The sequence below is a fragment of the Miniopterus natalensis genome, chromosome 9 (genome assembly GCF_054644295.1).
Source record: "Miniopterus natalensis isolate mMinNat1 chromosome 9, mMinNat1.hap1, whole genome shotgun sequence".
Classification (NCBI taxonomy): domain Eukaryota; kingdom Metazoa; phylum Chordata; class Mammalia; order Chiroptera; family Miniopteridae; genus Miniopterus; species Miniopterus natalensis.
The window spans coordinates 28,180,819-28,206,544 of record NC_142089.1 but is presented as its reverse complement, the minus strand read 5'-3'; the positions used below and the strand labels follow the sequence as shown (position 1 = coordinate 28,206,544).

The following is a 25,726-nucleotide window of genomic DNA, read 5'->3' as shown; positions in this document are numbered from 1 at the left end:
ACTAAAGTAAAATCCCTTCCCTCAGATTGTGATATAATCATCTTTATTTAACCTACATTTTTTAAGGTTAATTTCACCTAAACAAAACCATAATTGGAACTTATTTCCTTCCTAAGTGTTAAATAGGTTATTTCATTGTTTTGTACCTTTTGTGTTATATGTTGAAAAGTCAGTGATCTGTCTTATTATAGTGCTTCTGTGAAGACAATGTGTCTTTATTAGATTGCTTTACACATTTTCGCTTCAATGTGGTTTTCATAGTCTGTTTCTGATGTGTTTGTTATGGTTTAACTTATATTTATCCTTCTTGAGTTTCACATACTTACTTGAATACATGAGCTTAAAAATAAAATTCCACCCATTATTTCTTCAAGTATTTCTTCTGCATTATGCTCTTTTTCTTTTGTGTGTCTAGTTACATGTATGTTAGATCTTTTTGTTGTGATTCTTTTCTCCCTATGCTTTTTTCTTTATATTCTTTATATTCTATTCTTTCTTCTTTCTGTTCTTCAGTTTGGATATTTACAATTATAGAGTCTCCCAGTTCATAAATCCCTGCCTAATATGCTACTAAACTCCTCTAATGAGTTTCATTTTTTTAATTTCAGAAGTTATGTTTTATACTTCTAGAAATTCCAAGTGTTTTTCTTAGGTTCCACTTCTATGGTAATGCTATGTAACCATTTCTCTACATGCTTGAATAAATTGATTATAGTTATTTTAAATGTATCAGCTAATTTTACTATCTTACTCATCTATGGGACTTTTAGGTCAGTTTCTATTGTCTGTTTTTTCTCTTAGTTTATGTTCACATGATTTTGTCCTTTCTCAGATATGAAGATTTTGATTTAAGGACATTGCAATAGCTTTATAATAATTCCACTTGTCTAGGCTGAAATACACTTTCCAGAATGCCCTTTCTTTTATGTTTCCAGGTTAAGTGGATTACAAGGGAAATGTGCAGATAGACCTGCAATTGCTCTACTTTCCCATGAATTCTCCTTAAGCTTCTCTGACTCCCAAGCTAAATGTGTGTCTTAACATTGTGATGAAGGGCCCTAGATTCTGCAATATAGTCTTCTCAACAAGGTCAGAAGCAATAAGAATAGATACTGGTTTCACTCCTTCTTTGTGAGGTTCTAGCTTATCCATGTGGGTGCCAATCTATATGTATCTTTGCCAATGATGTCCATTCTGCTCCCTCTTCCAGTACTGGTAAGGGAGTGCAGGCTGTTATTTGCAAGGTAACCACTGAGCTGAGATGCAGAATATAAGAGGTTAATTTAAAATGCTCCAAAGCTCACTGTTCTTACCTAAATTCAACTTCGTGGGTTTGTTTGTTTTTTATTAAGTGTTTCCCTGGTTGTTGCAAGCTTTTGATTAGTTTCCAGAGTTCTGAAAAAAGTTGATTTCTGACATATTCTTTCCCAATTTGCTTATTGTTTTATAGAGGAAATGTATCAGCCAGCTTGGGGTGTCATAACAAAATATCATAGGTTAGGTGGCTTAAACAAAAGACATTTATTTTCTCGAAGCTCTGGAAGCCAAAAGTCCACAATCAGGCAACAACATGGTCAACTTGGGGTGAAGCCCCTCTTCCTGGCTTGTAGGTAACTATAATCTCACTGTATGCTCTTATGATCTCTTCTTTGTGCACATCCAGAGAAAGAGAGAAAGAGCAAGTTCTCTTGTCTCTGCTTATACTAAGATTAATCCTATCAAAGTATGCTGAATCAACACTTCAGACTCCACAACTCATTTAACTCTGTCATTCAGTGAACTATATATGATGGTGTTCCTAGTTCTGATCCAACCATACAGATCTCACAGAGGAGCTTTTCAAATTACCAAGAACTTGGGAGAGAAGTAAGGCAGCTTTAAAAACAAGCCACGCTTACAAAAAATCTATTTCTTAGCTTTACTCACTGTCCCCCTGGTTTATTTTCTCTTATTTTCTAAGCCCAGAATGTTAACTATCTTAAAAGTCCAATTTAAACTCCAAATTCTGCAAAAATCTTTCTTTGAAGTGTTAGGTCCACAGCAAACTTTTCCTTCTCTGACATTTTGGATTAAGGTACAACAGTTCACTCTCTTAAAGTAACATGTAGACACAATTGCCTCAGATCATTTTGCACTGTGACAGACAATTGCACCATGTCTACATGTGTATGCTTTATACTAGGTTATATATGTAGTCATCACAGAAATGCAAATTAAGGCCCTAATAAGATAGCATTACATTCCAACGAGAATGGCTATTACTTAAAACACTGACACCTATTATTATTATGTATTAGCAGTTATGTTTTCTGTTTAATTAGTATTAATGTAGTTATATAGCTATTGTTTTCCATTCCTTTACACTGAAATTGCTTTTATCATTAAATTTTAAGCATATATGTAATCAGGCTTCTCCAGAAAAATATACCCAGTAGAATATATTTTTTACACATATAAATACATTAAAAAAATTTATTACAGAAATTGACCCATGTGATTTGAAGAACAAGAAATCTCATGATCTGCCTGCCATTTTCTAGCTAAAATACCAGGAAAGCTGGTGGTATAATTCAGCACAAGTCTGAAGGCCTGAGGACCAGGGGAGCCAATGGTGTAACTCCCAGTTCAAGGCCAATGGCCTGAGAACCAGGAGCTCTGATGTCCAAGGACAGGAAAATATGGACATCCTAACCCCAAAAAAGAGAAAAAGAATTTCCTCTTTCTCCACCTTTTTGTTCCATGTGGGCCATCAGTGGATTAGATGATACCTGCCCACATTGGTGGGAGCCAGCTGTTTTACTCAGCCTACTGATTCGAATGCTAATCTCTTGCAGTATTATGCTCACAGACACAAGTGGACACATGAAATTTTACTTATTTATAAAAATAATTTTAATTGAATCCATTGGGGTGACATTGGTTAATAAAATAATATGGGTTTTAGGTGTACAATTCTATAATGCATCATCTGTACATTATATTGTGTGTTCACCACCCCAAGTCAAGTCTCTTTCCATCACCATTTGTAACCCCCTTTACCCTCTTCTATCTCCCCCATCTCCCTTTCCCTCTGGTAATCACTATACTATTGTCTGTGTCTATGAAGTGTTTTTATTTGTTTGTTTATTTGCTTAATCCCTTTATCTTTTTCACTCAGCCCTGCAACACCTCTCCCTTCTGACAGCTGTCAATCTGTTCTCTATCTATGAGTAAGTTGACACATAAAATTAACCATCACAGCCTATGTCTTGAAAATCAAACATTGTTTATTTTATAATTTATCCAGTTTCAGTCTTAGTTTAAAAATTAGAGATTTAAGTCCATTTAAATATCTGATTATGGAACATTGGGATTATTGCAGGAAAATATTTAGATCTTACAGTACATTTATTTGTTTATTAGCTTATCACTTTTTCTACATATAGATATTCCATTGCTTGATATTTTAGGTGCAATTACATTTGGCTTAGGTAATTTCTCGTGTAAATTTGCAAGGAAAATATGTAAGAAATGAATATACTCAAAGACTACAAAATATCTATGAAAATGTTATTTGCTCTCACTCATTGCTAATTATTAGGCTTGGCACAAAAGTACAGGTCCTTGGTCTACAATGCCTTTTCCTCAAAGTTTTCATCATTGGTTCTACTGTCCTCAAGTGTCCTGTGTTTCAGATGAGTAGTCAGGTGTCCATTTTTATAAAGCATCTGTTAAGAAAGCAGTGAATGGTGTTACTAAAGGTATATGGATTCAAGTCTAATTAAACTTAAGACATGAGGAAGAGTGTACATCAGAGGCTATGATGGTACTCACTGACATTCACAGGGCAATGAAGATCAAGATCAAAATCTACATCTTATAGACAGAACAAAATTGGAGAAAGAAAACAATGTATTTGATTGTAATGTTTTGTAGGGTTAAATTCTAGAGCAGAAGCCAGTATCAACAATCATTTTTCTGTAAATTACATGTGTCATTGAAGAAGCTTTGAGTGGATGAAGAAATACATACAGAGAAGCAAAGATATTGGCTTAACTCTCATGCAAGCCACAAAGTTTGAGAGCTGCCTACTCTAAGCCTGTAGTGCACCATTTAAATAAGTGATGGAGTCTCTCCCAAGACAGATTAGTTCAAATCCACATTGGGATAGTTAGAATATAGTTGTTAAAGAAATTAAATGATATGGTTTGGAAGTGAAATGTTGACTCAGATATCATAGCTATGACTTATTCCTTGCAGTTCAAGAAAAGGAAGCCTGGTGTCTTCACAATTGTTTGACTTAGAAAGAAGCCAGGACAAGACAAACACTTTAGCCCCTCTCAAAAAAGAAAACCCGTAGGGCATTAGTGGGTTTTGGACACCACCAAATTATGACCAATTTGGAATTTATCTGATTCTTTTTCAGACAGAAGGGAAAGCCCTGAGTAGTGGCAAGGAGGAGATATAATGAGCCTGTATTAGAATGAGCACAGCCCTTCTCTGGTCCTTATGCTGTTACTTCTGCTCTTTTCTGTTGACATGTGACTTACATGGAAATCTCTCAGTTTTGATGGCTTGCTACCTCTCCCTGTACTTGTGCCTTCATTACCATCTCTGCCAGGAAGCAGAGCCTAATATAAACCTCTCTTGGGACAAACACACGTGTCTGGTCTTTCATGCCCTTGTCCTAATTTTCTTTCTGATTGCTTGCCCTGTTTGGATGAGCCTTCCTTCACAACAGGAGTGGTAAAGTCAACAGGGCAAGTCTTTGTTGAACTTACTGATCTAAGTTATTTGGTGCCATTTTAGTTCATGGTCTGAGGCTTAACTTAAATAGCAGTAGGACCAATCTCTACTTATTGAAGTTTAACTCTTTCTGGAGAGAATTTTTAATACTAAGGAGTAGCAATTTCCCCAGCCACGTCTCTGTTCATCATTTGCCTTGGGATATTGTTGGTGTAGAAAGTAGATAGCAAATAACAAGATGCAAGCATTTGGATTCTGTAACTCTGCCAAAATGTCTTCACCTTTTTCTATTCCCAATACTAGAATGGGAAGAAAGGCTTACAAAAAAGACTAAAATTTAAGTATCTATGACCCATGTGGTGGGAAAAACTTATAGAATTAAATACCAAACTCCAAGCAAAACGTGAAGTTTCAGTCATGGAATTTTGTTTCTCAAAGTTTTTTGTTTGTTTGTTTGTTTGTTTGTTTGTAAAAAATATATCTTTATTGATTTCAGAGAGAGGGAGAGGGAGAGATAGAAACATCAATGATGAGAGAGAGTCATTGATAGGCTACCTCCTGCAAAACCCCCACTGGGGATCAAGCCTACAACCCAGGCATGAGCCCTGACCGGGAATTGAACCCCGATCTCCTGGATCATTGGTCAATGTTCAACCGCTGAGGCACTCCAGCTGGGCATTTCTTGAAGTTTTATTCACAGGCCTGGAAGGGCAGAGTATGAAGCTTAGATATGTTCTCCAATCTGCCTCACTATATAAGCCCCAGGTCCTAAATGGACTGATTTATTAGTCCAAGACAAGTACAATGATAAAATTAAGTAGGACTTGGAGTCACGGCATTCAAAAAGGTATAAAATAAGTCTGCATTGGTTGCTCTAGCTCTTAGGCTATTGCATCTGCACTTTTTTTTTTTTTTGCTTATACTGACTCTCTCATGGGAATTGCTATGATATGGGTGGTATGGGACCCTCCCTATACATGTGCCTTCATTATCAAATCATAAGTTTTAGGTGAAGAAAGAGTTCCATCAAAGTGTCAAAGAGAACCTTTCTTGTGAATCTGCAGCAAACTTTCAAAAATGAACTAGTCAACAGCAAGACATGATTGGGCCCAGGTGTTTCTCTGGTGCCACATTACCATTAATGTAAATGGTAAAGCCGCCATTCCCACACTCCTGTGCCCTACTATCAGTGAAGGAGGATTTGGGAATGTAGTGGAATGAGCATTTAGCAAGGCATGAGGTAATCATTAAAATGTCCCCTTCTGCTTGCCAATGAAGAAAAGTGTGGATAACCCAAGATGCCATTTTTTCTCTAGAGCTTATTTGACCCTATAACAGAAGTTTCAGAGTGCAGGCTAAACATGCAAGGGATTCGGGTGGAGGTACAGGTGATAATATCATCAGAGCTCCCACCCTCACTGCCTCACTTACTTTTCAGGGTAACAAGTAGACCAAAAATGAGCACGGTAAAAAATGCCATCAGCATCCCCAGGATCAGACACATATCCCACATCCAAGTGCCATAAAATGGGGCTAGACCATCCAAAATAGAGACTGTCAAAGAGAGGAAAATTTATAATTAATAGATATTTTTAAACAAAACCAACTAGAGACTGGAAAAGATGCACAAATAAAGAAAACATATCCCACTTAACAAGGGGAAGGGGGAGCATTGACAAAGGAAAATCCGCCTTTTAAGTCCTCATTTACTTGTGTTTTTTTCTGGGCCTAATTTGGGATAGCAATTCCAGGCTTTATGATGGGATAGACCTGGTAGTTCAGATGAGCCAAGGTTGCAAGGAATTTGGGCTGAGCCATGAGTGCAAATAGTGAGGCGTCTACACATGGATCCACAGGTAACTGAGAACACACTCTCATTTGTCTTCATACCCTTGGTTAGGAGCTGCAGAGGCAAAATGTCCTAGAAATGTCATAAAGATAATAAATTGGACGTATGATCATCTGGATAAAACAAAATTGTTTGTAATTGCAGCTCAGTGATGAAAGACAAAGTTTGAATATGCAATGGGTACTGGATATGATCACGATATTGAAGGAGCTCAAATTCAATCCACTTAAATAACAAATGGACAAAGATAAAGGAGCCATGATTACTAAATTCAAGTCTTTAAAATGGGGTTAGGCCGTCCAAAACAGAGGCTGTCAAAGAGAGGAAACCCTAGAAGGACCAGACAAAAGTTAGAGATGGTAGTTTTCATTTCATTAATGCAAAACATGGTCACTAAAATGTAAGCTCCAGAAGGCCATGGCCTTTTAATTTTTTGTTCATTGTTGATTCCCAGTATTTAATAGTAGGCCCTTATTAATATGTGTTAAGTGAATTAGAGCTCTAAAGACAACATTCAGCAGAAACCAGAGACAGGTGCAAAACAATTTTAGGTATTTCCATTATGAGGCAGAATCTTATAAAACACCTATATACATTTCAAAAATTAAAAGAGACAAGCTAGAAAATACCTACAGGACAGAAAATTTTTAAAAATGTAACATGAGACATACCACATCTGAAAAAGTCTATCATGCAAGTAAAAATAAAGAGAAAAAATTGTAAATATATGGATACATATAAATAAATAATGCTATATAAAGCAATAATTAAAATAATCTCTTATGAGGTTTAAATAACAGAGAATTAAAATCTCCAACAACCATAGTATGTAACTCAACTGAGCTAAACATTATTAAGTTGCTCCAAGGTATTTTTTATCTTCCGAGAATATTTAAGGTATTAATTCACTTCAGACTTAATAAGTTATGTTTATACTTTAATGTTCCCCTTGAAAAAAGCACATAATTAGATTTTAATTCTTTAATATATCTTGTCTAAAATTATTGTATTTAAGTAGGTCATTTATCTCTTTTGCTTATTGATATTTCACATCTCTAACATTATTTTGTGCCTATTTGAGCTTTCTGTTCTATCTGTACATTTCCATTCTTCTTTTATTTTTGTTTTATTGTGTATTTTTAATAACTTCATTTTCCTTTTCATAATTTTAATCATCCCACCTAATCATCCTTCCATCTGTTGCATAGTTGAGTCAATTCTGTTGTTTATAAGCTACCTCATCTGTGGCTTTTGTTACAGCGTCCTGCATGGACTGAGACATCAACTTTGCTATATTCTTTCTGTGTCTGCACCTGTGTCCAGGGCCAAGTGATGGGACAGCATGAAGAGAAATAGTCAACTGGGTTTTTTTGAGAACTTAAGAGGAGAAGACTATCTAATAGATTTACTTAGGTGTTTACCATTTTTCATACTCTTCCTTAACCCCTAATGTCCACATTTCTTTCTGCCATTATTTTCCTCTGTCTGAAGAATATCCTTTAGCAATGCTTCTTAGTAGTTCAAAAGTAACTTGAAAATAATGGTTGGTAGATAAATATAGATTCTTAATAGAGAGAGAGAGAGATGTTGAAGCACAAATATTATTATCAGAGAGTGGTTTATGACATTCAGATTTCCCCATATTGTTGGAAAAAGAATTCCATCTTATACATTCTTACACATTCTTAGTATTTTCTAGTTGACCCTGATGAGGCTGTCTTTTTGGCTCCTTTGTTTGTTTAGATTTCAGGCTTGGTTTTGTAACTGGAAGTGCAAATATATGTAATTGGCTTTATTTATGGCCAATTCAGAAATAGATTTGAAAAAGCCCTAGCAAAGAATAAAGTGGTCCTTTTGCTTACCTAGTCATTGTCTTATGTAAATACTTCCCAGTGACTGCAAATGAATGAAAGGTATTGCTAATTCTCAGATACTATCATAATAAGGTACATGATATAGTATAATCACAGTTCCAAATAGTATCTAAATATATAGGCAAGAGGGTAAAATGATAGTTTTCAATAGTCTTGAAAATGTATATGAAATAAAATAAGTAAAATTATGCTTTTAGATTTTTTCATTAATTTTTCAAAGGTCTATAACTCAAAGATGTTTTTGAATTGTGGCTTTAGAGCCAAACTATAGATGACATTAGTAATTGTGTTTTGTCAATGAATATCTGGACTTGATAATTTTGAATGAAATGTCCGTAAGATCTGGAGGAATTTATCTTTTCACTTGGTACACAAGCAACTATCACCATGAGTGATGACAGAAATACAGCCATCAGTACAGCTTAAAATGCTGGGCCTCTAACAGTTCAGGAAACAGAATGTGAAGACTCTCAGATGTCACCTAAACTCTGACTCCGACTCCTCCTGCTGCTCAAAGGTCACTCAGCTTAATCTAAATACCTCTTAGTGAAAAGGGCACCAGACAGAGAAGAGGTAACCTGAAAAAAAAACAGTTTTCTAGTTTCACTTACTTCTATTGTACATTTTCCAGTAGGTAGGAAAGATGCCAGCATATATCAAGAATGGCAAACACTGAAGCAAGTTTCTAAGAATGGAGTTGTTGCCCTTTGTAACTGAAAAAGAGTGAAAGAGAAAAAGAATTAGGAAGGAGGACTTTAGGGATTGGAATAACAACAATCATGCTGAATACAGGAAACTTTTTTTAAGGTCTCATTGTCATGTCTACTCAGAGGTGTTCAAACTATGTCAGGGTTCAGGCATGAAAGGCAGGATTGTGGGTGTCAGGGCTCACAGTCATTCAGGCTGAGGACAGAGCAGGGTTAGGAAGAATGACCTCTTCTTACTTCTCCCCATATTTAATCAGCCTGGAAAAAAGATTTAGAAAGAGTAAAGCCCTAGTCACTATAATTTGTGAATGCTTAAGGGTCTAAAGTTTATAGGCCCAACAAAGTGGTAGTTTTTGGAAACTCTGAGTTAGCTAAGGCAACAAAAGTGCCTTGGAAGCCAAGAATTTACGATGTAAAGGCCTGAAATTATAATGCAAGGCTCTTCTCCACAGCATCCTGTTAGTCAGACAATCTTTGCTAGAATACTTATTTTCTAGGGGGCTCACTACAGTGTGAGAAAGATCATTTCAAGGCTGGACAACTCTTCTTATTAAACCATGATTTCCTATATCAATCTAGGTTAAAGAAAAGATTCATTTACTGATTCATTTACATTCCTGGAGGAAAATGACAAAATTGTTGGCTAATTCTGAGACATATAATGTAAGGAAAATAACTATAAACACTTGGCTTAGAGTAGAGAAGATCCAGAAAAGAATGTGTGTTTTTTGTTTTTATTTTGTTTTTGTTCTTTGTTTTGTTTGTTTGTTTATTTGTTTTTTAATTATAGGTGACATACAACATTATAGTAGTTTCAGGAGTACAACATAATGATTAGATATTACATACCTTACAAAGTGAATACAGCAATGAGTCTAGTGCCCATCTGGCACCACACATAGTTATTACAATATAACTGACTGTATTCCCTAAACATACTTTACATCCCCATGGCTTTTTTTTTAATCCTCACTTGAGGATATGTTTATTGATTTTAGAGAGAGGAAGGGGGAGAGAGAGATAGAAAGAGAGAAACATCGATGTGAGAAAGAAACATCAATGGGTTGCCTCCCATATGTGTCCCAATCAGGGATTGAACTTTCAACCCGGTATGTGCCCTGACTGGGAATCAAACCCACAACCTTTTGATGTATGGGACAACGTTCCAACCAACTGAGCCACCAGGTCAGAACCCTGTGACTATTTTTATAATTAGCAGTTTGTACTTCTTAATTCCCTTCAAAATATGTCTTTAAAAATATGTCTTTTAAAAATATGTCTTTATTGATTTCAGAGAGAGGAAGGAAGATAAGGAAAGAGAGACAGAAACATCAATGATGAGAGAATCATTAATTGGCTGTCTCCTGTGTGCATCCCCTACTGGGGCTCAAGCAACCCAGGCATGTGTCCTGACCAGAAATCGAACTGTAATCTCCTGGATCATAGGTCAATGCTCAACCACTAAGCCATGCTGGCCAGGCTTCCTTCATTTTTTTCATCATCTCCCCACCCCATTCTGTCTGGCAACCATCAGTTTGTTCTCTGCATCTATAAGTTTGTTTCTGTTTTGTATTGTTTGTTCATTTATTCTGTTTTTAGATTCTACATGGATGGATCTAGGGGGTATTATGCTAAATAAAATAAGTCAGACAGAGGAGATTCCAGTCAAGATAGAGGTATAGAGAAATGTGATATTTGAGTCCTCCCACAACCACATCAAAGTACAACTAAACTACAGAACAACCATCATCTGGAACTGCCTGAAATCTAGCTAAACAGAAATCCTACAACTAAGGATATATAGAAGAAGCCACAACAAGACTGGTAAGAGGCACAGAGACCCAGAACCAGCTGATCCCACACTGACATGTGGCAGATAAAAACAGGGAGGCATAACTCGGTCACGGAGAACCCCCTGAAGTGTGAGGGGTCCCAGCCCCACACCAGGCCCCCAGACTAGGGTTCCAGTGTCAGGAAGAGAAGTCCCTTAAACCAGTAGGGATTGTGGTCAAATGAGAGATAGGGCTGCTGGAGTCCCAAGTTTTTCTCTTAAAAGGCCCACAGCATGGACTTACTTGGACTTACTTGCTCTGAGTCCTATTGCTAGGGCACCAGGGACATACAGGAAAGAACTGAGTTGTCTGGCTTTGGGGCAAGAGCTGGAGGAGAAGTTTTCTCACAGGCAGAAGTGCTAAGAGAGGCCCTTGTTCCTTTTCTGGGCCCTCTCCCTACATATCAGGCAGGTGAGCACCATATCTGAGTCTCACTCAACCTGGCTAACACAGCCCTGGTGATTCCCTGAGACTCTGCCCCACCCAATTTGCAGGCCCAACCCAAACTGTCTAGGCTTATGCTTCATACTTTCCTAAATTCTCTCAAACAAGCAGCATCTGGCCTTGCCATGACACATTTCTCTCTCTAAGTGGCCCCAGGCCTGGCACTAGTGGCAGCTGGCCTTGGTTCATGATTTGGCCTCTCCTGGGCACCTCTAAGCATAAATAGCAGCCATCCTCAGATCCCTTTATAGCTGGGTAGCTCCAGGCAGAGAACAGGTGGTATCTGACCTTGGCTTGTACCTCCTGGGAGACCTCAGAGCCAACACGCTTGGTAAACAGTTTCAGACCATGTCGAAGCACCACCCAATCCCCTACACTAGGGATACAATCAAAGGGTGGACTCAGCGGCACCAGAGCCCTGCTGGAGTAAGTTTTCCTCTGTGGGGCTGGCCCCTAACAGCTGATCTTCCATACTGGTCACAGCCAGTTCTCATAGCCAAGAGGGCTCAGGAGTAAATCCTTCCAGTTGACAGCAATCAAGGCTCAACTGCAAGAGGAGGCTGTACACAGCCCACACAGGGGACACACTTGGAGTGCCCAGCTCAGGTGATCAGGGAGACTGTGCCACTGGACCCTACAGGAGACTTGCTACATAAGACCACTCTACCAAGCCAGAGAGACATAGTAGCTCTACCTAATACATAGAAACAAACACAGGGAGGCAGCCAAAGTGAGGAGACAAAGAAATATGTCTCAGATGAAAGAACAGAACAGAATTCCAGAAAAAGAACTAAACAAAATGGAGACAAGCAATCTACTAGATGCCAACTTCAGTACACTGGCTATAAGGATGCTCAGTGAACCTAGGGGAAGAGTAGATGAACCTAGTGAGAACTTCAACAAAGAGACAGGAAACATAAAAATGGACATTAAAAAAACATTAAAAAGTACCAGTCAGAAATGAAGAATACACTAACTCAAATGAAGAATACATTATAGGGAATCCACAGTGGAATAGATGTAGCAGAGGATCAAATCAGAGATTTGGATGGTAAGAGAGCAGAAAATACACAAACGGAACAGGAAGAAAAGAGGATAGTATAAGGAGTCTCTGGGACAACTTCAAGCATATTGACAGTCACATCATGGTGGTGGCAGAAATAGAAGAGGAAGAACAAGGAATTGAAAACCTATGTGAAAAAAAATAATGACAGAAAACTTCCTAACTTAGAGACAGAAATAGACATACAAGTCCAGGAAGCCAGAGAGTCCCAAACAAGGTGAACCCAAAGAGGCCCACACCAAGACACATTATAATTAAAATGCTAAAAGTTAAAGACCAAGAAAGAATCTTAAAAGCAGCAAGAGAAAAACAGTTAGTTACCTACCAGGGAACTCCCATAAGACTGTCAGCTGATTTCTCAACAGAAACTTTGCAACTTTGCAGGCCAGAAGGGAGTGGCAAGAAATATTCAAGGTAGTGAAAAGCAAGGTCCTACAACCAAGATTACTCTACCCAGCAAAGCTATCATTTAGAATCAAAGGACAGATAAAGAGCTTCCCAGGCAAAGAAAAACTAAAGGAGTTCATCACCACCAAACCAGTATTATAAGAAATGTTAAAGAGTCTTCTTTAAGAGGAAGAAAAAGAAAAGATAAAAAATATGAATAATAAAGTTGCAATAAATACACATCTATGAATAACTACTTTATTTTTTTATTATTATTTTTTTTAATATATCTTTATTGATTTCAGAGAGAGGAAAGGAGAAAGAGAGAGAGAGAGAGAAACATCAATGATGAGAGAGTCATTGATCGAGCCCACAACCCGGGCATGTGCCCTGATAGGGAATTGAACCCCAATCGCCTGGATCCCAGGTCGACACTCAACCGCTGAGCCACGCCTGGCTGGGCGAATAACTACTTTAAATGCAAATGGATTAAATGCTCCAATCAAAAGACATATGGAGGTTGAATGGATAACAAAACAAGACCCTTACATATGCTGTCTAAAAGATACTCACTTCAGATGGAAAGACACACACAGGCTATAAGTAAAGGGGTAAAGAAAGATATTTCATGAAAATGGAAATAAACAAACAAAAACTGGCATAGCAATGCTTATACCAGACAAAATAGATCTAAAAAAACAAAATAAACAAACAAGCAGAGCAGAAATAAACTCATAGATACAGAAAATATTTTGATGGTCGCCAGATGGGAAGGGGGTTAGGGAAAAGGGTGAAGGGATTAAGAAGTACAAATTGGTAGTTACAGAATAGTCACAGGGGTGCAAAGTACAGCATGTGAAATATAGTCAATAATATTGTAATAACTATGTTTGGTGTCAGACGGGTACTAGATTTATCAGGGTGATCCCTTAGTAAGTTATATAACGTCTAAACATTGGGTTGTACACCTACTAATACAATATTGCATGTTAACTGTAATTGAAAAATAAAAATAATTTAAAGTAAAAGAAATGTCAGGCAGTGAAAGACAAATACTGTATGTTTGTTTAAATCAACAAATACCAGCAATTACTAACAAGAAAGTTCAAAAGGGAAGAATTTTCTCACATTACATTACAAATGAGGTCTATGAAGGCAAATACTTTGGGCTCCTTCCCCCCTTACTGTATTACCAGTATCTAGAACAGTAGCTAGTATCTAGGAGATGCTCAATATAAATTTGTTGAATAAATTAATAAATAAGTCAAACTGTCTAATGAGTTAGTGACCTCCCCATCACTGCAGGAATGCAAGGATGGTCTTGCTACCCATATACAACATGAAGAGTATGATGATTGAAGCAAAGTGGTCAGCATTTAAAACATCTAGGTTCCAATCCTGGCTCTATACGTATAGGTTGTTTTAGCTTGAACAATTCACCTAAAAACTCTGATCCTTAATTTCTTCATCTAAAAATTTGAAAATAAATAGAACATACCATGTAAGATTGTTTGGATAAGTTAGTAAGATATTTACAACAAATTTTTTATCACATCTGCGGGCACATGATAAATACTAATTCAAAGTTATAGAGATCTTTATAAGTTGGGTAGAGGGCTGAGCAACTCAGGTTATCCACTCTCTTTTAGACTTACATTTCCTGAACCATAGATAAATCTCATTTTTATGAGACCTCTCAAAAAGCCCTTTGTTGAGTGAATTGTATGTATGTCACTATAGATTAAATAATCTCCTAAAATCTCCCAGTCCCTCTCTTCCTCAATCCAGAAGAGCCTGGGATATATGACAGCTCTTTTGTTTCAGGAAATATTCTGTATGTCAAGTATTTGATGTCAGAATTTGTCACTTCGGTTATTCATCTTGCACAGCCTGAAGTTCCTAAGGTCAAGTACTTAAGGAGTTATTCTCAAATGTATATGATACCTACTCTGCCCTATGCTCTCAATTCCTTGAAATTAAGGCTCCATTTCCTACTTCTAATGGGGAAGAAAGAGAATATATTTAGGTTAGTTTCACAGGAAGAGCAAAAGCAGAATTACAAGGAGATTCAGGAGGACCAGAGGAGATTCAGGAGAGGAGATTCAGGAGGACCAATAACCTGGCTATTAGTTCATTTATTTTTCTCTTATTATCAAAGTTAAATATTCTGAACAATCTGAGTGGGAAGTCTCACTATCCATGGTTGCCTGTGGGAGAGGACAGAGTTACTATGATTGAGATTCCAAGTGTTGGGAAATAAGCAGAGATGGCTCTGAGAGGATCAGGAGATCTTGGAAGTAACAGACACTATGGCAGCAGCCGTGCCTGAGCCCTGGAGAGCCACACAAGGAGGGAGAAGGGTAGTGTAACCTGAGCCATAACTAAGGACACTGAGACCTTCTTTGGCAACTACAGCGGTGGGATACATTCAGATGTGCAAGTTCACACATTTTGTATAAACCTTCTCTGAGCATTTAATATCTGAATGAAATACCTTGTAATCTCAAATGCAGAAGAAAATGACAAATGACTAAATATACCAGGAGACACAAATGTATATTGATTCCTTTGAACGTATACTTCGATGTTAACAGGATATCTGAAAGAGAGAACAAAAAGAAAGTCTTGATGAGTAGGGCAGCAGGATCACAAGACTCCACTGGGCATGGAATATTGTTAAGGAAGCAGGACCCCCACTGATGGCCCCCATTACACTCTGTATTGTGTACTCTGGGCTCAGATGAGGGCTACTGGCCAATGTAGCTGGACTAGGGGAAAGACCAGGATTTGGGAGTTACTGGGCAAGGATGGAACAGCACTGAATGGAGAAATAACTTTCTACTTCTTTTCTTACATTCCAGGGGACAAATCTATGAGATGAGGGAAATTACAGGGCAGGATCCTGGGCACCACAATATATGGTAGATTTGGGGAAGCCAATGGGTGTGGAGTTGGGTCAGAAGTGGCCCTGGTAAAATTTTAGAAAGTTTTTTTAAAAAATGTAAGAGCTCTGAAACTCCAGAAATAAAACTGCAAAAGTTTTCTGACATTCAGTGTTTAAATTCCCCGTAGGTTAGGATCAACATGACAGAAAAACCCTCCCAGGAGTAAACACCCAATATCCTAATGAAAATATATATTTTTAAAAAGTAACAAATTTCAGAGTCGTGATAGAGCAAGGAACTCCTCAAACTTCTCAAAGTTCAGAAAATAGGGAAAGTGCAGTTATCAGCATTTGCTCTATCGTTACTACCAGTCACTGGTGACTTGGGTTTAAAAAGCCTTGTGTATGAGACATTGTGAAAAGAGACAAATATTATTATTTCCCAGAGAATGAAGAGGGTGAACTTGGAGACCGACAGACAAACAAACAAACTAGAGAAGCATACAGGCAATACCTCCATTTAGTGTAATTTTCAGATGCAGAGCACAAAATAAATATCTTAATGTAGTAAATTTTAAAATTTTAAAGTGAAGCAGGCTACCCCAGGGGTTTGGCACCAAACTACTGGAATTTGAGGGAGTCGTGGATTTTAGGAACAACAGAAAATAACATGTATAAATAACAGTTCGGTTGTCAAGGCAGCTCACTCACTCCTTCCTTTGCTATCACCGGGACTGAATTTGCTCTTTCATTTCATGAAAGGCTTTCAGTCAAATAAAAAAATCAACAAGAAAAGGACATGGGACCCAAGGTTCTACATTTAAACTTCACCTTCCACAACACTGAATAGGTAAGTCAGTCCAAGATTCCTCGGACTGTAAATGTGGGATTGAAAGGGAAATCAGCCCTGGCCGCTTTGGCTGAATGGTTAGAGCATCCACCCTCAGACTGACAGGTCCTGGGTTCAATTCTGGCCAAGGGCATGTGTACCTCGGTTGCAGGCTTGATCTGTGGCCCTGGTTGGGGCATGTGTGGGAGGCAACCAATCAATGTGTCTCTCTCACATCCATGTTTCTCTCTCTCCCACTCTCTCTGAAAGGCAAAGGAAAAAGTATGCTCGTGTGAGGAAGGGGGGAGGGGGAGGGGGGAGGGGAGGGGGGAGGGGAGGGGGAGGGGAGGGGGAGGGAAGGGGAGGGGGAGGGAAGGGGAGGGGGAGGGGAGGGGAGGGGGAGGGGAGGGGAGGGGGAGGGGGAGGGGGAGGGGAGGGGGGAGGGGGAGGGGAGGGGGGAGGGGGAACCCAAAATAAGTCTCTCATGAAGCGAAACAGAAGATTGAAATTGTGAGTTGACTAAGGGAGTTGATTTTGAATTACAAAGAGACCTAAGCACGGGAAGTGAAGTTTTGAGAAACAGGAGGAAAGGGCTTCCAAGATTTATTTATCACCTTCCTAATTATACTTCCATGACTATGAAGAAAAAGGATATTTTGTAATTCCCTGATCCTAAGCGTCTGTGAACTGGACCTAGTTAAACAGTTTCCTTCTGTTTAGGAGTACTCTAACAGCAAGGCTAAAATTGGTCTGAGATCACATCCGGAGACCCTCTGGTAGTTACTGTTGATGCCCCTCAGAGAATGTCCTCTCTTTCTTCTTTTTAGCAGTAGCTCCCCTTGAGAAATAAAACCAAAATAATTCCCTGTCCCTATGTTAAGCAATACCAGAACCAATCAATTTCCTGTTCTTGTGGTAAAGAACTTTGGTGCTAGGCATCTTTCCTGTCTAGTCAACTGACAGTGAACAACAATAAGCTGGCTACTAGCTCCAGGAAATACACGTTCCTGGGAGATAAGACTGTGAGTCAACTAAAATAGTTTATTCAACAAAACGAATGATGTGCTCATCAAGATTTACTTCAAGACCTTCATCTTGCTATGATCACCACTCCAAAGTTATATTATAAACTACAAATTCTTACTAGTTTCTAACCTTGCAAGGCCTACTTTGAAATCATCCAGTAGAGGCTCTAAAACTATAAATATCCTCCCTTAATTACCCATTTTAATACTAATACTCTGCCAAGATGATGTTCTCTCTTACGGCATTAGGTCTAATAAACTTCGTTTTGCTTGATCAACAGGTTTTCAAGATCTTTAAGGGGACTAATGGTCAACAATACACATGAACCTGAGTGTTTGCATTACCTCAAGTACAGCCATATGAACTATCTGACTATTTCTATTGTGTTTGAACTGCTGACAGGGGCAGTGTTTTTGCATAACAGTTGAGCTGTTATCCTACCTAAAATGGACCCTTTCACTCTGCCTACCTCTTGTCCTTTCCATTCACTTTTATTTGTCTTGGGACTACACCTAGTCACAGGCTGATGCACAAAGGACACAATTTTTACAGTGTTGGCCTCCAGCACCTCTGATCACAACCACCCTTTACCAGAGAAAAATAGACTTGGATAATGGATGAGGAATTGGGCTCTAATTCTGGATATATCACTTATTGGTTGCTGAATCTTTAGTAACTGACTTTTCTACATGTCTATTTCTTCACAAGGTAGTAATAGAGTCCACCTGTGACATCCATAATTTTTAAATCAGTCTTAATTCTGGATATTGCTTTATGTCTTGTAAAGCCTACTTGCAATATTTTTTTTCCAAATTAAAAAAAATGTATGTTACCATCTCTAAGTGAGAAAAATCAATGGTCTTGAAGGTTAGTTACATGGCATCCAAGTTCACAAAGCTAGAAATAGTGCATCTATCAGTCAAATAATATATAACTTTTAAACTAGAAATAGTGGATCTAGCTGTCAAATGACATACAACTTTTGATGTCGTGAGATGCTAAACAGAATAAGGGCTCTTTCTCTCATTATTGCAATACCTTCCATTTTTAAGAACAGGCCCCTTAGCCTCTGATATTTTCCTTGTTTCCAGACACTTAATAAGGTTTAAATATTATATGTCTACAGCAATTCACTGTTTATAAAGCAATTCCACATTTATTATTCACCAAATTTTCTCTTTATTTTGTCACACCGATGAAAACCATTCTTCCTTGATAGAACCAAGCCATAGGTACTCACCTGGCAGGACAATACTTGCTCTTTTCTCTTGACCAGAAACTAGGTTAATAAAGCAGCAAGTGACAGGGCCATGGGTACTGTTTTTGAGAAGAACACTCATCTTCAGGTGCAATAATCCATCTCCATCCTCAGAGAAGATTTTTGATGAGGCTGGAATTACATTCCCTCTGCTGTCTCTCCACTCCATCTTGGCTTGCGGGAACCACCCTGATGAGTTACACTCCACCATTAGCCCTTCTGTGTCAGAAGCCTGAACATTAATCTGTATACCCGCGCCTACGGCTGGAGGAAGGGAGAGAAGTGGCATTAATTATTGATGTGGACTCAAGAATTTAAGAAGTAAATGTTTCTTTTCACTCCCTGTGGGCAAAAAAATATGCCATAACTTTGATAGCGATGACCACAAATAGGCCAGGGGTAACACTCTTATCTACAGCCAAGCTAGCAGGACACCAAAGGTATTAACCACAGAAGAAATGATTGATAAATTAGACTTCATGAAACTTAATTTTTATTTGTCAAAAGACAACATACGGAAGGTAAAAAAAAAAAAAAAGCATAAGATATCTGAGAAAAGAGTGAGTCCAGGATACATTTTTTAAATATTGTAAATAAAGACAGGTAAATATAAATTGATCCAATCATTTTGGTGGGTAGTTGCCAAAGTAATGTGAAGATATTTGTACACAATGGCCTAGCAACTTAACTGCTAGCTATATATCCTAAAATAACTCTTGAACACAAATATTATAGTCTAACATGGGAACAGAAACTTATCTCCTATCTTAATGTCCACTGATATGGGAATATGTAAATTCAATAGTTATATATTTATGGGGTGGAATACTATACTATAGTTAAAGAATGGACTGTATCTACTTGAATAATCATGGATTGATATAAAAAATAAAATACTAAGAGTCTAATCAGTTCAATAGAATATGTCGAATGATATTATTGTGCAAAATTTTAAGAGACACAAAATAATACTGCCTACTTTTCTGAATGCCTATATGTAAAACCAACAGAGACAATATGAGTTTAACAGCTCCTGCTTAGAAAATAAAAAAGGTAAATGGCACCATTGATGAGTACAAAGGTGACTTTCATTTGATCGGAATTAAATATGATAAACTGCTAACCAAGTATCTAAGTTGTTATATTATTCTATGTATTTTTCTATACGTTATATTATTTCATTATATTTAAAAGTTATAATTTTTTTTAAATGCCCTGCAATCTTTTCCTTATGGCCCAGCATTCATGAATTCTGGATCCTGGGTCCAGAGTAGCACGACCTAGGACACCTGGAGATGACTCCTCCGTCTTACCTGCTACCTTCAGATCCACGACGGCCTCTTCGGAGGCGTCACCATCTTTAAAGAAACAGTGGTACTGCCCTTCGTCAAAAACGCTGGTATTGTGGATTCTGAGGGTCATCTTGCCGTCTCGCAGGGCGTCCTTCAGGAGCACTGTGTGATTTGTATAGTTCTGAGAGCTTTTTCCAGAGAGTTCTCTCTCTTTGCTGTGCGCGTAAAGCGGCTGGTAGTGGTCGCGGTACCAGCCCACCTGCATGTGCTCCGCGCTCCGCGGGGGAAACAGCTGGCAGCTGAGCTCGGCGCGCTCGCCCACCGGCGCCACCTGGCGGCTCCTGGAGCTGCGCACGGAGAACCGCCCTGGGGAGGAAGGCGGAGCCCAGGGCTTCAGTCTGAGGGCCACGGGGGACTGCCTCACCCGCCCCCTCGGCTCCAGACACACTGGCCTGTTTTCTGGTTCTTGATGCCAAGTCCTTTCTGAGAACTTGACTCTCAGAGGTGTCTTCACTCTGACAGCAGCACTCCAGTCTCTGTCCCATTATCTCTCAGGTCCTAACTAAACGGCAACTGCTTAGAGAAATTCCGTGTGACTACCCACTTATCATCTCCCCTAATCAAACTTAGACAGGTCTTCAGAGCACAACTACCTGATATTTTTAACTTCTGTCTTTGTTTTCTCTCATCGCCCACTACTATGTGAGTCATGCGGCAGCAGGGTTCTGTCTTACCCCCTTTTGAAATAACCTTTATTATCCCCAGTGCATAAAACGTTGCCTGTTTACGCACCCTGTAAACGCTTCACAAAGGAATGGAAGATGCTCCTGTTGTCTAGAGGTGGGGTGTGGACCACTATTGTTTTTTTGTTTTTGTTTTTTTTTAAAAATATATATATCTTCATTGATTTCAGAGAGAGAAAAGAGAGGGAGAGAGAGAGATAGAAACATCAATGATGAGAATCATTGATCAGCTGCCTCCTGCACACCCCCGACTGGGGACTGAGCCCACAACCCAGGCATATGCCCTGACCGGGAATCGAACCCCTATCGCCTGGATCCTAGGTCGATGCTCAACCGCTGAGCCACGCCCGGCCGGGTGACCACTATTGTTGAGTAACATCCTTTACTTATCAAATACACAGCTGCCTTTTTCACCATCCATTTTTGGTGGTTAAAGGTGGCCACAGAGTTTCTGATGCTCCTCCCATGAAGAGCAAGGCTCTATTCCCCTCCTCTCAAAACTGTTCCGAGACTGCTTTGCTCAGTAGAATATGGGCAGAAAATGACCGGCAATAATTTCTAAGTCTATCTTTAAAAATGAGCAGCTCTTTCTTTTCCTTTTCTTTTTTTTTTTCTTTCTTTCTTTTTTTTTTTTTTGTAACACTCTCTGGAAGCCATGAGCTGCCAAAATGAAGTCTGACTATCCTGAGTCCACCACGGCAGAAAGGCCACATGTTGACAGGCCATTTGATAATCCTAGCCGATGCCAGCCTCCAGCTACTCCACCAGAGTGCCGTATGTGAATGAAGCCACCTTGGGCTCTTCAGACCATCCTGCCCACCAGCTGAATACACCAAGTGACCTCAGTCTGTGTCACGTGGAACAGAAGAGTGCCCTGGCCAGAATTCCTGACCCACAAACTAAAGATATAATAAAATGGTGGTTGTTTTAAATCACTCATTTGGGGGATAACTTGTGAAGCTATGGGCGACTATCACACAGCTCCTCCCACACTGAGTTTTTGGTCCTTTCAACCATGACCAATTCACTCCTGCTCTGCCAACAATGTTTCTCCTTCTCACTATAAGGAATCTGAATGGTCAGACTTAAGGTTCTCTGCACTAAGAAAAGTTCGTGGACAGATCCAGCTGACACCAACTTCTTTACCTGAGGTCCTACTAAACGTATAATACTAAACTAAACATATAGCCACATAAATGATCATGGTTTGTTCTTGAATATGAGGGACATATTCATTATGATTTACCAGTGAGAATTTAAGCCTCCTGGGGGAGATGGGAGGCATTTATCTGTCTTGTCTCCTAGGCACATCATTGGAGCACTGCGGCATGGAGCTGGGGCTAGAAAGACAGTCACTAAAATAACATTTTTTCTTCTTCTTTTTTTAAAATTTATCTTTATGGTTGAAAGTATTACAGATGTTCCCCTTTTCCCCTCATTGATCTCCTCTACCTCGTATCCACCCCACCCCCAGGCCTTCCCCAGACCAATGTCTATATCCATGGGTTATGCTTATAAACATATAAGTTCTTTGATTAATCTCTCCCCACTCACTCCCCCACCCCCACCTTCCCTCTGAGATTTGTCAGTCCGTTCCATGCTTCCATGTCTCTGGATCTATTTTGTTCTTCAGTTTATTTTGCTCATTAAATTCCACATATAAGTGAAATCATGTGATATTTGTCTTTCTCTGACTGGCTTATTTCACTTAGCGTAATACTCTCTAGGTCCCCCAATGCTGTCTCAAAGGATAAGAGATCCTTCTTTTTCACAGCTGCATACTATTCCATGGTGTAAATGTACCACATCTTTTTATCCACTCATCTTTATCGATGTGAGACACCATGAAAAATAAATAGATATCCTTACCTGAGGTGGCCCCCATCTGTGAGAGAAGAATGGTCATAAAGTATCCAGATACACAGGAAAGTGAAGGCACCATCACACCTAGAAAATGAAATGGCAGTTGTGGGGTCAGGCAGCAAGAATCATGGACACACACACACAGAGATAATTTTGAAACCCTGCCTTTTGAGAGATTCCCCTTGATGTGCAACCAAATGACTTAGTCAAACAACAAACATCAGACCCATTGAGATAACCTTTTTCTCTTTCCTTCCTGTGTTTACTGTGGCTCATTGCCTTCCTTAGCTTACTATTCTGAAGGGCAGCTGTGGCAGACAAGAGCATAAAGGTATATAGAACCCAGCTATGCACATCCCTACACTCACTCGGTCCCTTGGCCTGGGCCACCTGCTCATTGGAGAGCCCTGGCTGCTGCTTCTGATATGGCCTCATTTCCTACAGGGAGCATCGTGTGCCTCTCCTCTGGGGGATAGGCCAGCTTTAGCCAGGCATTGATAAGATCACTGTTATGGGCAGGGTCTGACAAGCCTGAGTCTGTGGAATTTCTGGCCTCGCTCACTACTTCTGCATTCGAAGGAAATGCCACATCAGGGAGGTGGGATCTAGATTCCTCATAGCTGCCCAGAAGGCCTGAGTAAAAACACTCATGTGTGAAGGAGTGCTAACATGTAATAGGAATAAGCACTCAGATAATGCCACTCCTTTCTTGCTTTATTTCCTAATTTCCCCCCTTACTTTTGCTGCCTAAACTGCAACTTCCCTCCAATAAACTCTTAGTAATAATAAGTTTGGGCTGTTTTTCTAAGAATCTTACTTAGAAAAACAAAGACACCGCTAAGATATGGAGATAGGTAGAAGCATGCTGGATTGAGGGACATACATTTGGTTTCACATATTCAACAGTTAAGCAAAGTCAGGTTCATGAAGGACCTCAATTATGCCAATAAATAAAATATTAGATTTTACCTGCTAGAACATGGAGTACTTACATGCAAATATAAATAGTGTGATTCCATTTTGAGATTTGTATTTTATAATACAAGAATATAAAATAATGTATCAAAGGAGAGAAAAGTTGCAGGTCGGATGTCTCTTGCAGTGGTTTAATCTATTGTTATTTTTTAATGCAAATATGTTATAAATACTATTTATACCTATTCAATATTTATCTTTATCTTTCAGGTTTTCTTAAACAAGATCAAAGAAGACCAGAGGCAAATAGTTCAAGACTGGTAGGTCAGCTTCTCGAGATTGTTAAAGACCTAGGTTCCTTCCAGATATTCTAGATATATTCTCCTCACACTCCCTTAAACACATATGCACCAAGGAATGCCAGTGTGCAACAGCTTATTTTTCCAGTCTAAGATGTAGGCACATCCCCTCACAAGAAAAATATGAAGGTGGCAACCTCACCCTGTATGCAGAACTTTGCTCAAACTCATTTTTACCATCAGGCCTCAACAACAATTCTCAAGAGAGCACAAGTTTTTACTTGACTTGCCTCTCCTTGAAAATAGAGCATGAAACACTGTTGTTTATTATGTATCATAAGATCTGAATCATTTAAATTTCCTATGATGAAAAAATTACAGTAAAGTGTCTTAAGAATATTATATCTGGGAAGATTATAGATCATGGTTACAGTCTTTGAAAATGGAAATAGGAAGGATTGTCTTTATGTTGATAAAGGCTACCTATAGACATCTCCATAAAAAGTGTATTTAACAAGGAAACAGTTTTGGAATCTTGCTCTTTAAGTCTAAGTAGTTAAAGTTTTTATCTAACACAATAAGAAAATAAAGATGTAGCATAAGTATTAGAAATGTAGCACAAGTATTAGAAATGAAGAAGAAAAATGCATAAATGTGGATGATACCATTTACATAGTGATAAGACAATGGGCATATAAAATAAACTTTTAAGCTAGTACTCTTTTTCTACAGCTTAAGTAAATTTAAATAATATGTGAGATCTTTTTGGAGCTTTAAAAATATTTTTACATACCTAAATAATTGGATAGCTACATAATGTTCAGGGAGGAGAAAATATTAACATTTTAAAGATAAACTACCTCATATACAGATTCATTGCAGCTCTAACACAGTGCTAACAGAATATTAGAAATAACAGAATAGTTTAATCTCAAAATTATGTGAAGGAATTAATGTTTACTAATAGCTAAGATAATTATAGAACAAAGTTTTTTTAATTCACTCTACCAGATGTTAATAAAGCTATAATAAAAGAAAATACACACACGCGTGCGCACACACACACACAGTGGACTTGGTGCTAGAAATCACAAATCCAAACGAAATTGAATAGAGTCCAAAAGACTAAGCTGTGGTATTTGATGTATGTGGTATAAGCTGGTCTTTCTCCATTTGTCCCCTCCAATCCACTCGCCCTTATTTTCTTTATTCTGTAGCTTGCAAAGCTGATTTCTACCAAGCCAACCATCTGGGGTCCCTCCCCTTCTCACCTACAGGAGGCCTCGGCGGGAAACTAAAGACTGGGAAGAGAAAGAGGCCCGACTACCTCTTTCTTGCTGCCTCTCATTTCGGCCCCCACTTCAGTCAACAGGCTCATTCTCCACAACTCCAGTTCCGGCTCATGGCCCATCACCCAAGGTTCTGGATTTCTCAGGCTTTGGCAACACTCTTTTGTCCTTTGTTGTTCACGATGAGGAGAGATAACTCATCCTTAGCCAGACCTTGAGGGTCTTGTTAGCTCACTTAATTCCAGTTACTCTTGAATGAACATTTTCTTCATTTGATTATCTCCAGAATTTCATCTGAATCTGCCTTTCTTCCCTCCCTCCTTCCCTCCCTTCCTTCCTGAGCTCTGCCACTAAGAGGGCCTAGGAGTACTAGCACTTCAGTAGCATTGAGTATTTCTAACAGCCATTTCTTGGTCTTTAAATACCACTTCACTCTCAATGGAACCA

At 38.8% G+C, this 25,726-nt stretch overlaps 1 protein-coding gene across 1 annotated transcript; it reads right to left on the bottom strand.

Annotated features, from left to right (window-relative positions):
• Window positions 1-3,246: 3,246 nt before the first annotated feature.
• On the bottom strand, window positions 3,247-23,211 carry LOC148092425 (selection and upkeep of intraepithelial T-cells protein 1-like). Its single transcript, XM_087820633.1, has 8 exons — window positions 23,145-23,211; window positions 22,783-22,860; window positions 20,192-20,536; window positions 18,861-19,142; window positions 15,376-15,480; window positions 9,060-9,161; window positions 6,157-6,279; window positions 3,247-3,707 (listed from the first exon to the last, which is right to left on the bottom strand). Exons 1-8 carry the CDS (start codon window positions 23,209-23,211, stop codon window positions 3,697-3,699), a joined length of 1,113 nt encoding a protein of 370 aa, XP_087676759.1. The 3' UTR covers window positions 3,247-3,696.
• Window positions 23,212-25,726: the final 2,515 nt, after the last annotated feature.

Excerpts from the sequence above, each read along its gene's own strand:
- LOC148092425 (XM_087820633.1), bottom strand. The coding sequence starts at position 23,211 with ATGAGGCCATATCAGAAGCAGCAGCCAGGGCTCTCCAATGAGCAGGTG. Across the intron at positions 20,537-22,782 it reads ACAGATGGGGGCCACCTCAG|GGCGGTTCTCCGTGCGCAGC; the intron begins GTAAGGATATCT and ends CTTCCTCCCCAG. Across the intron at positions 15,481-18,860 it reads AGCAAGTATTGTCCTGCCAG|ATATCCTGTTAACATCGAAG; the intron begins GTGAGTACCTAT and ends TCTCTCTTTCAG.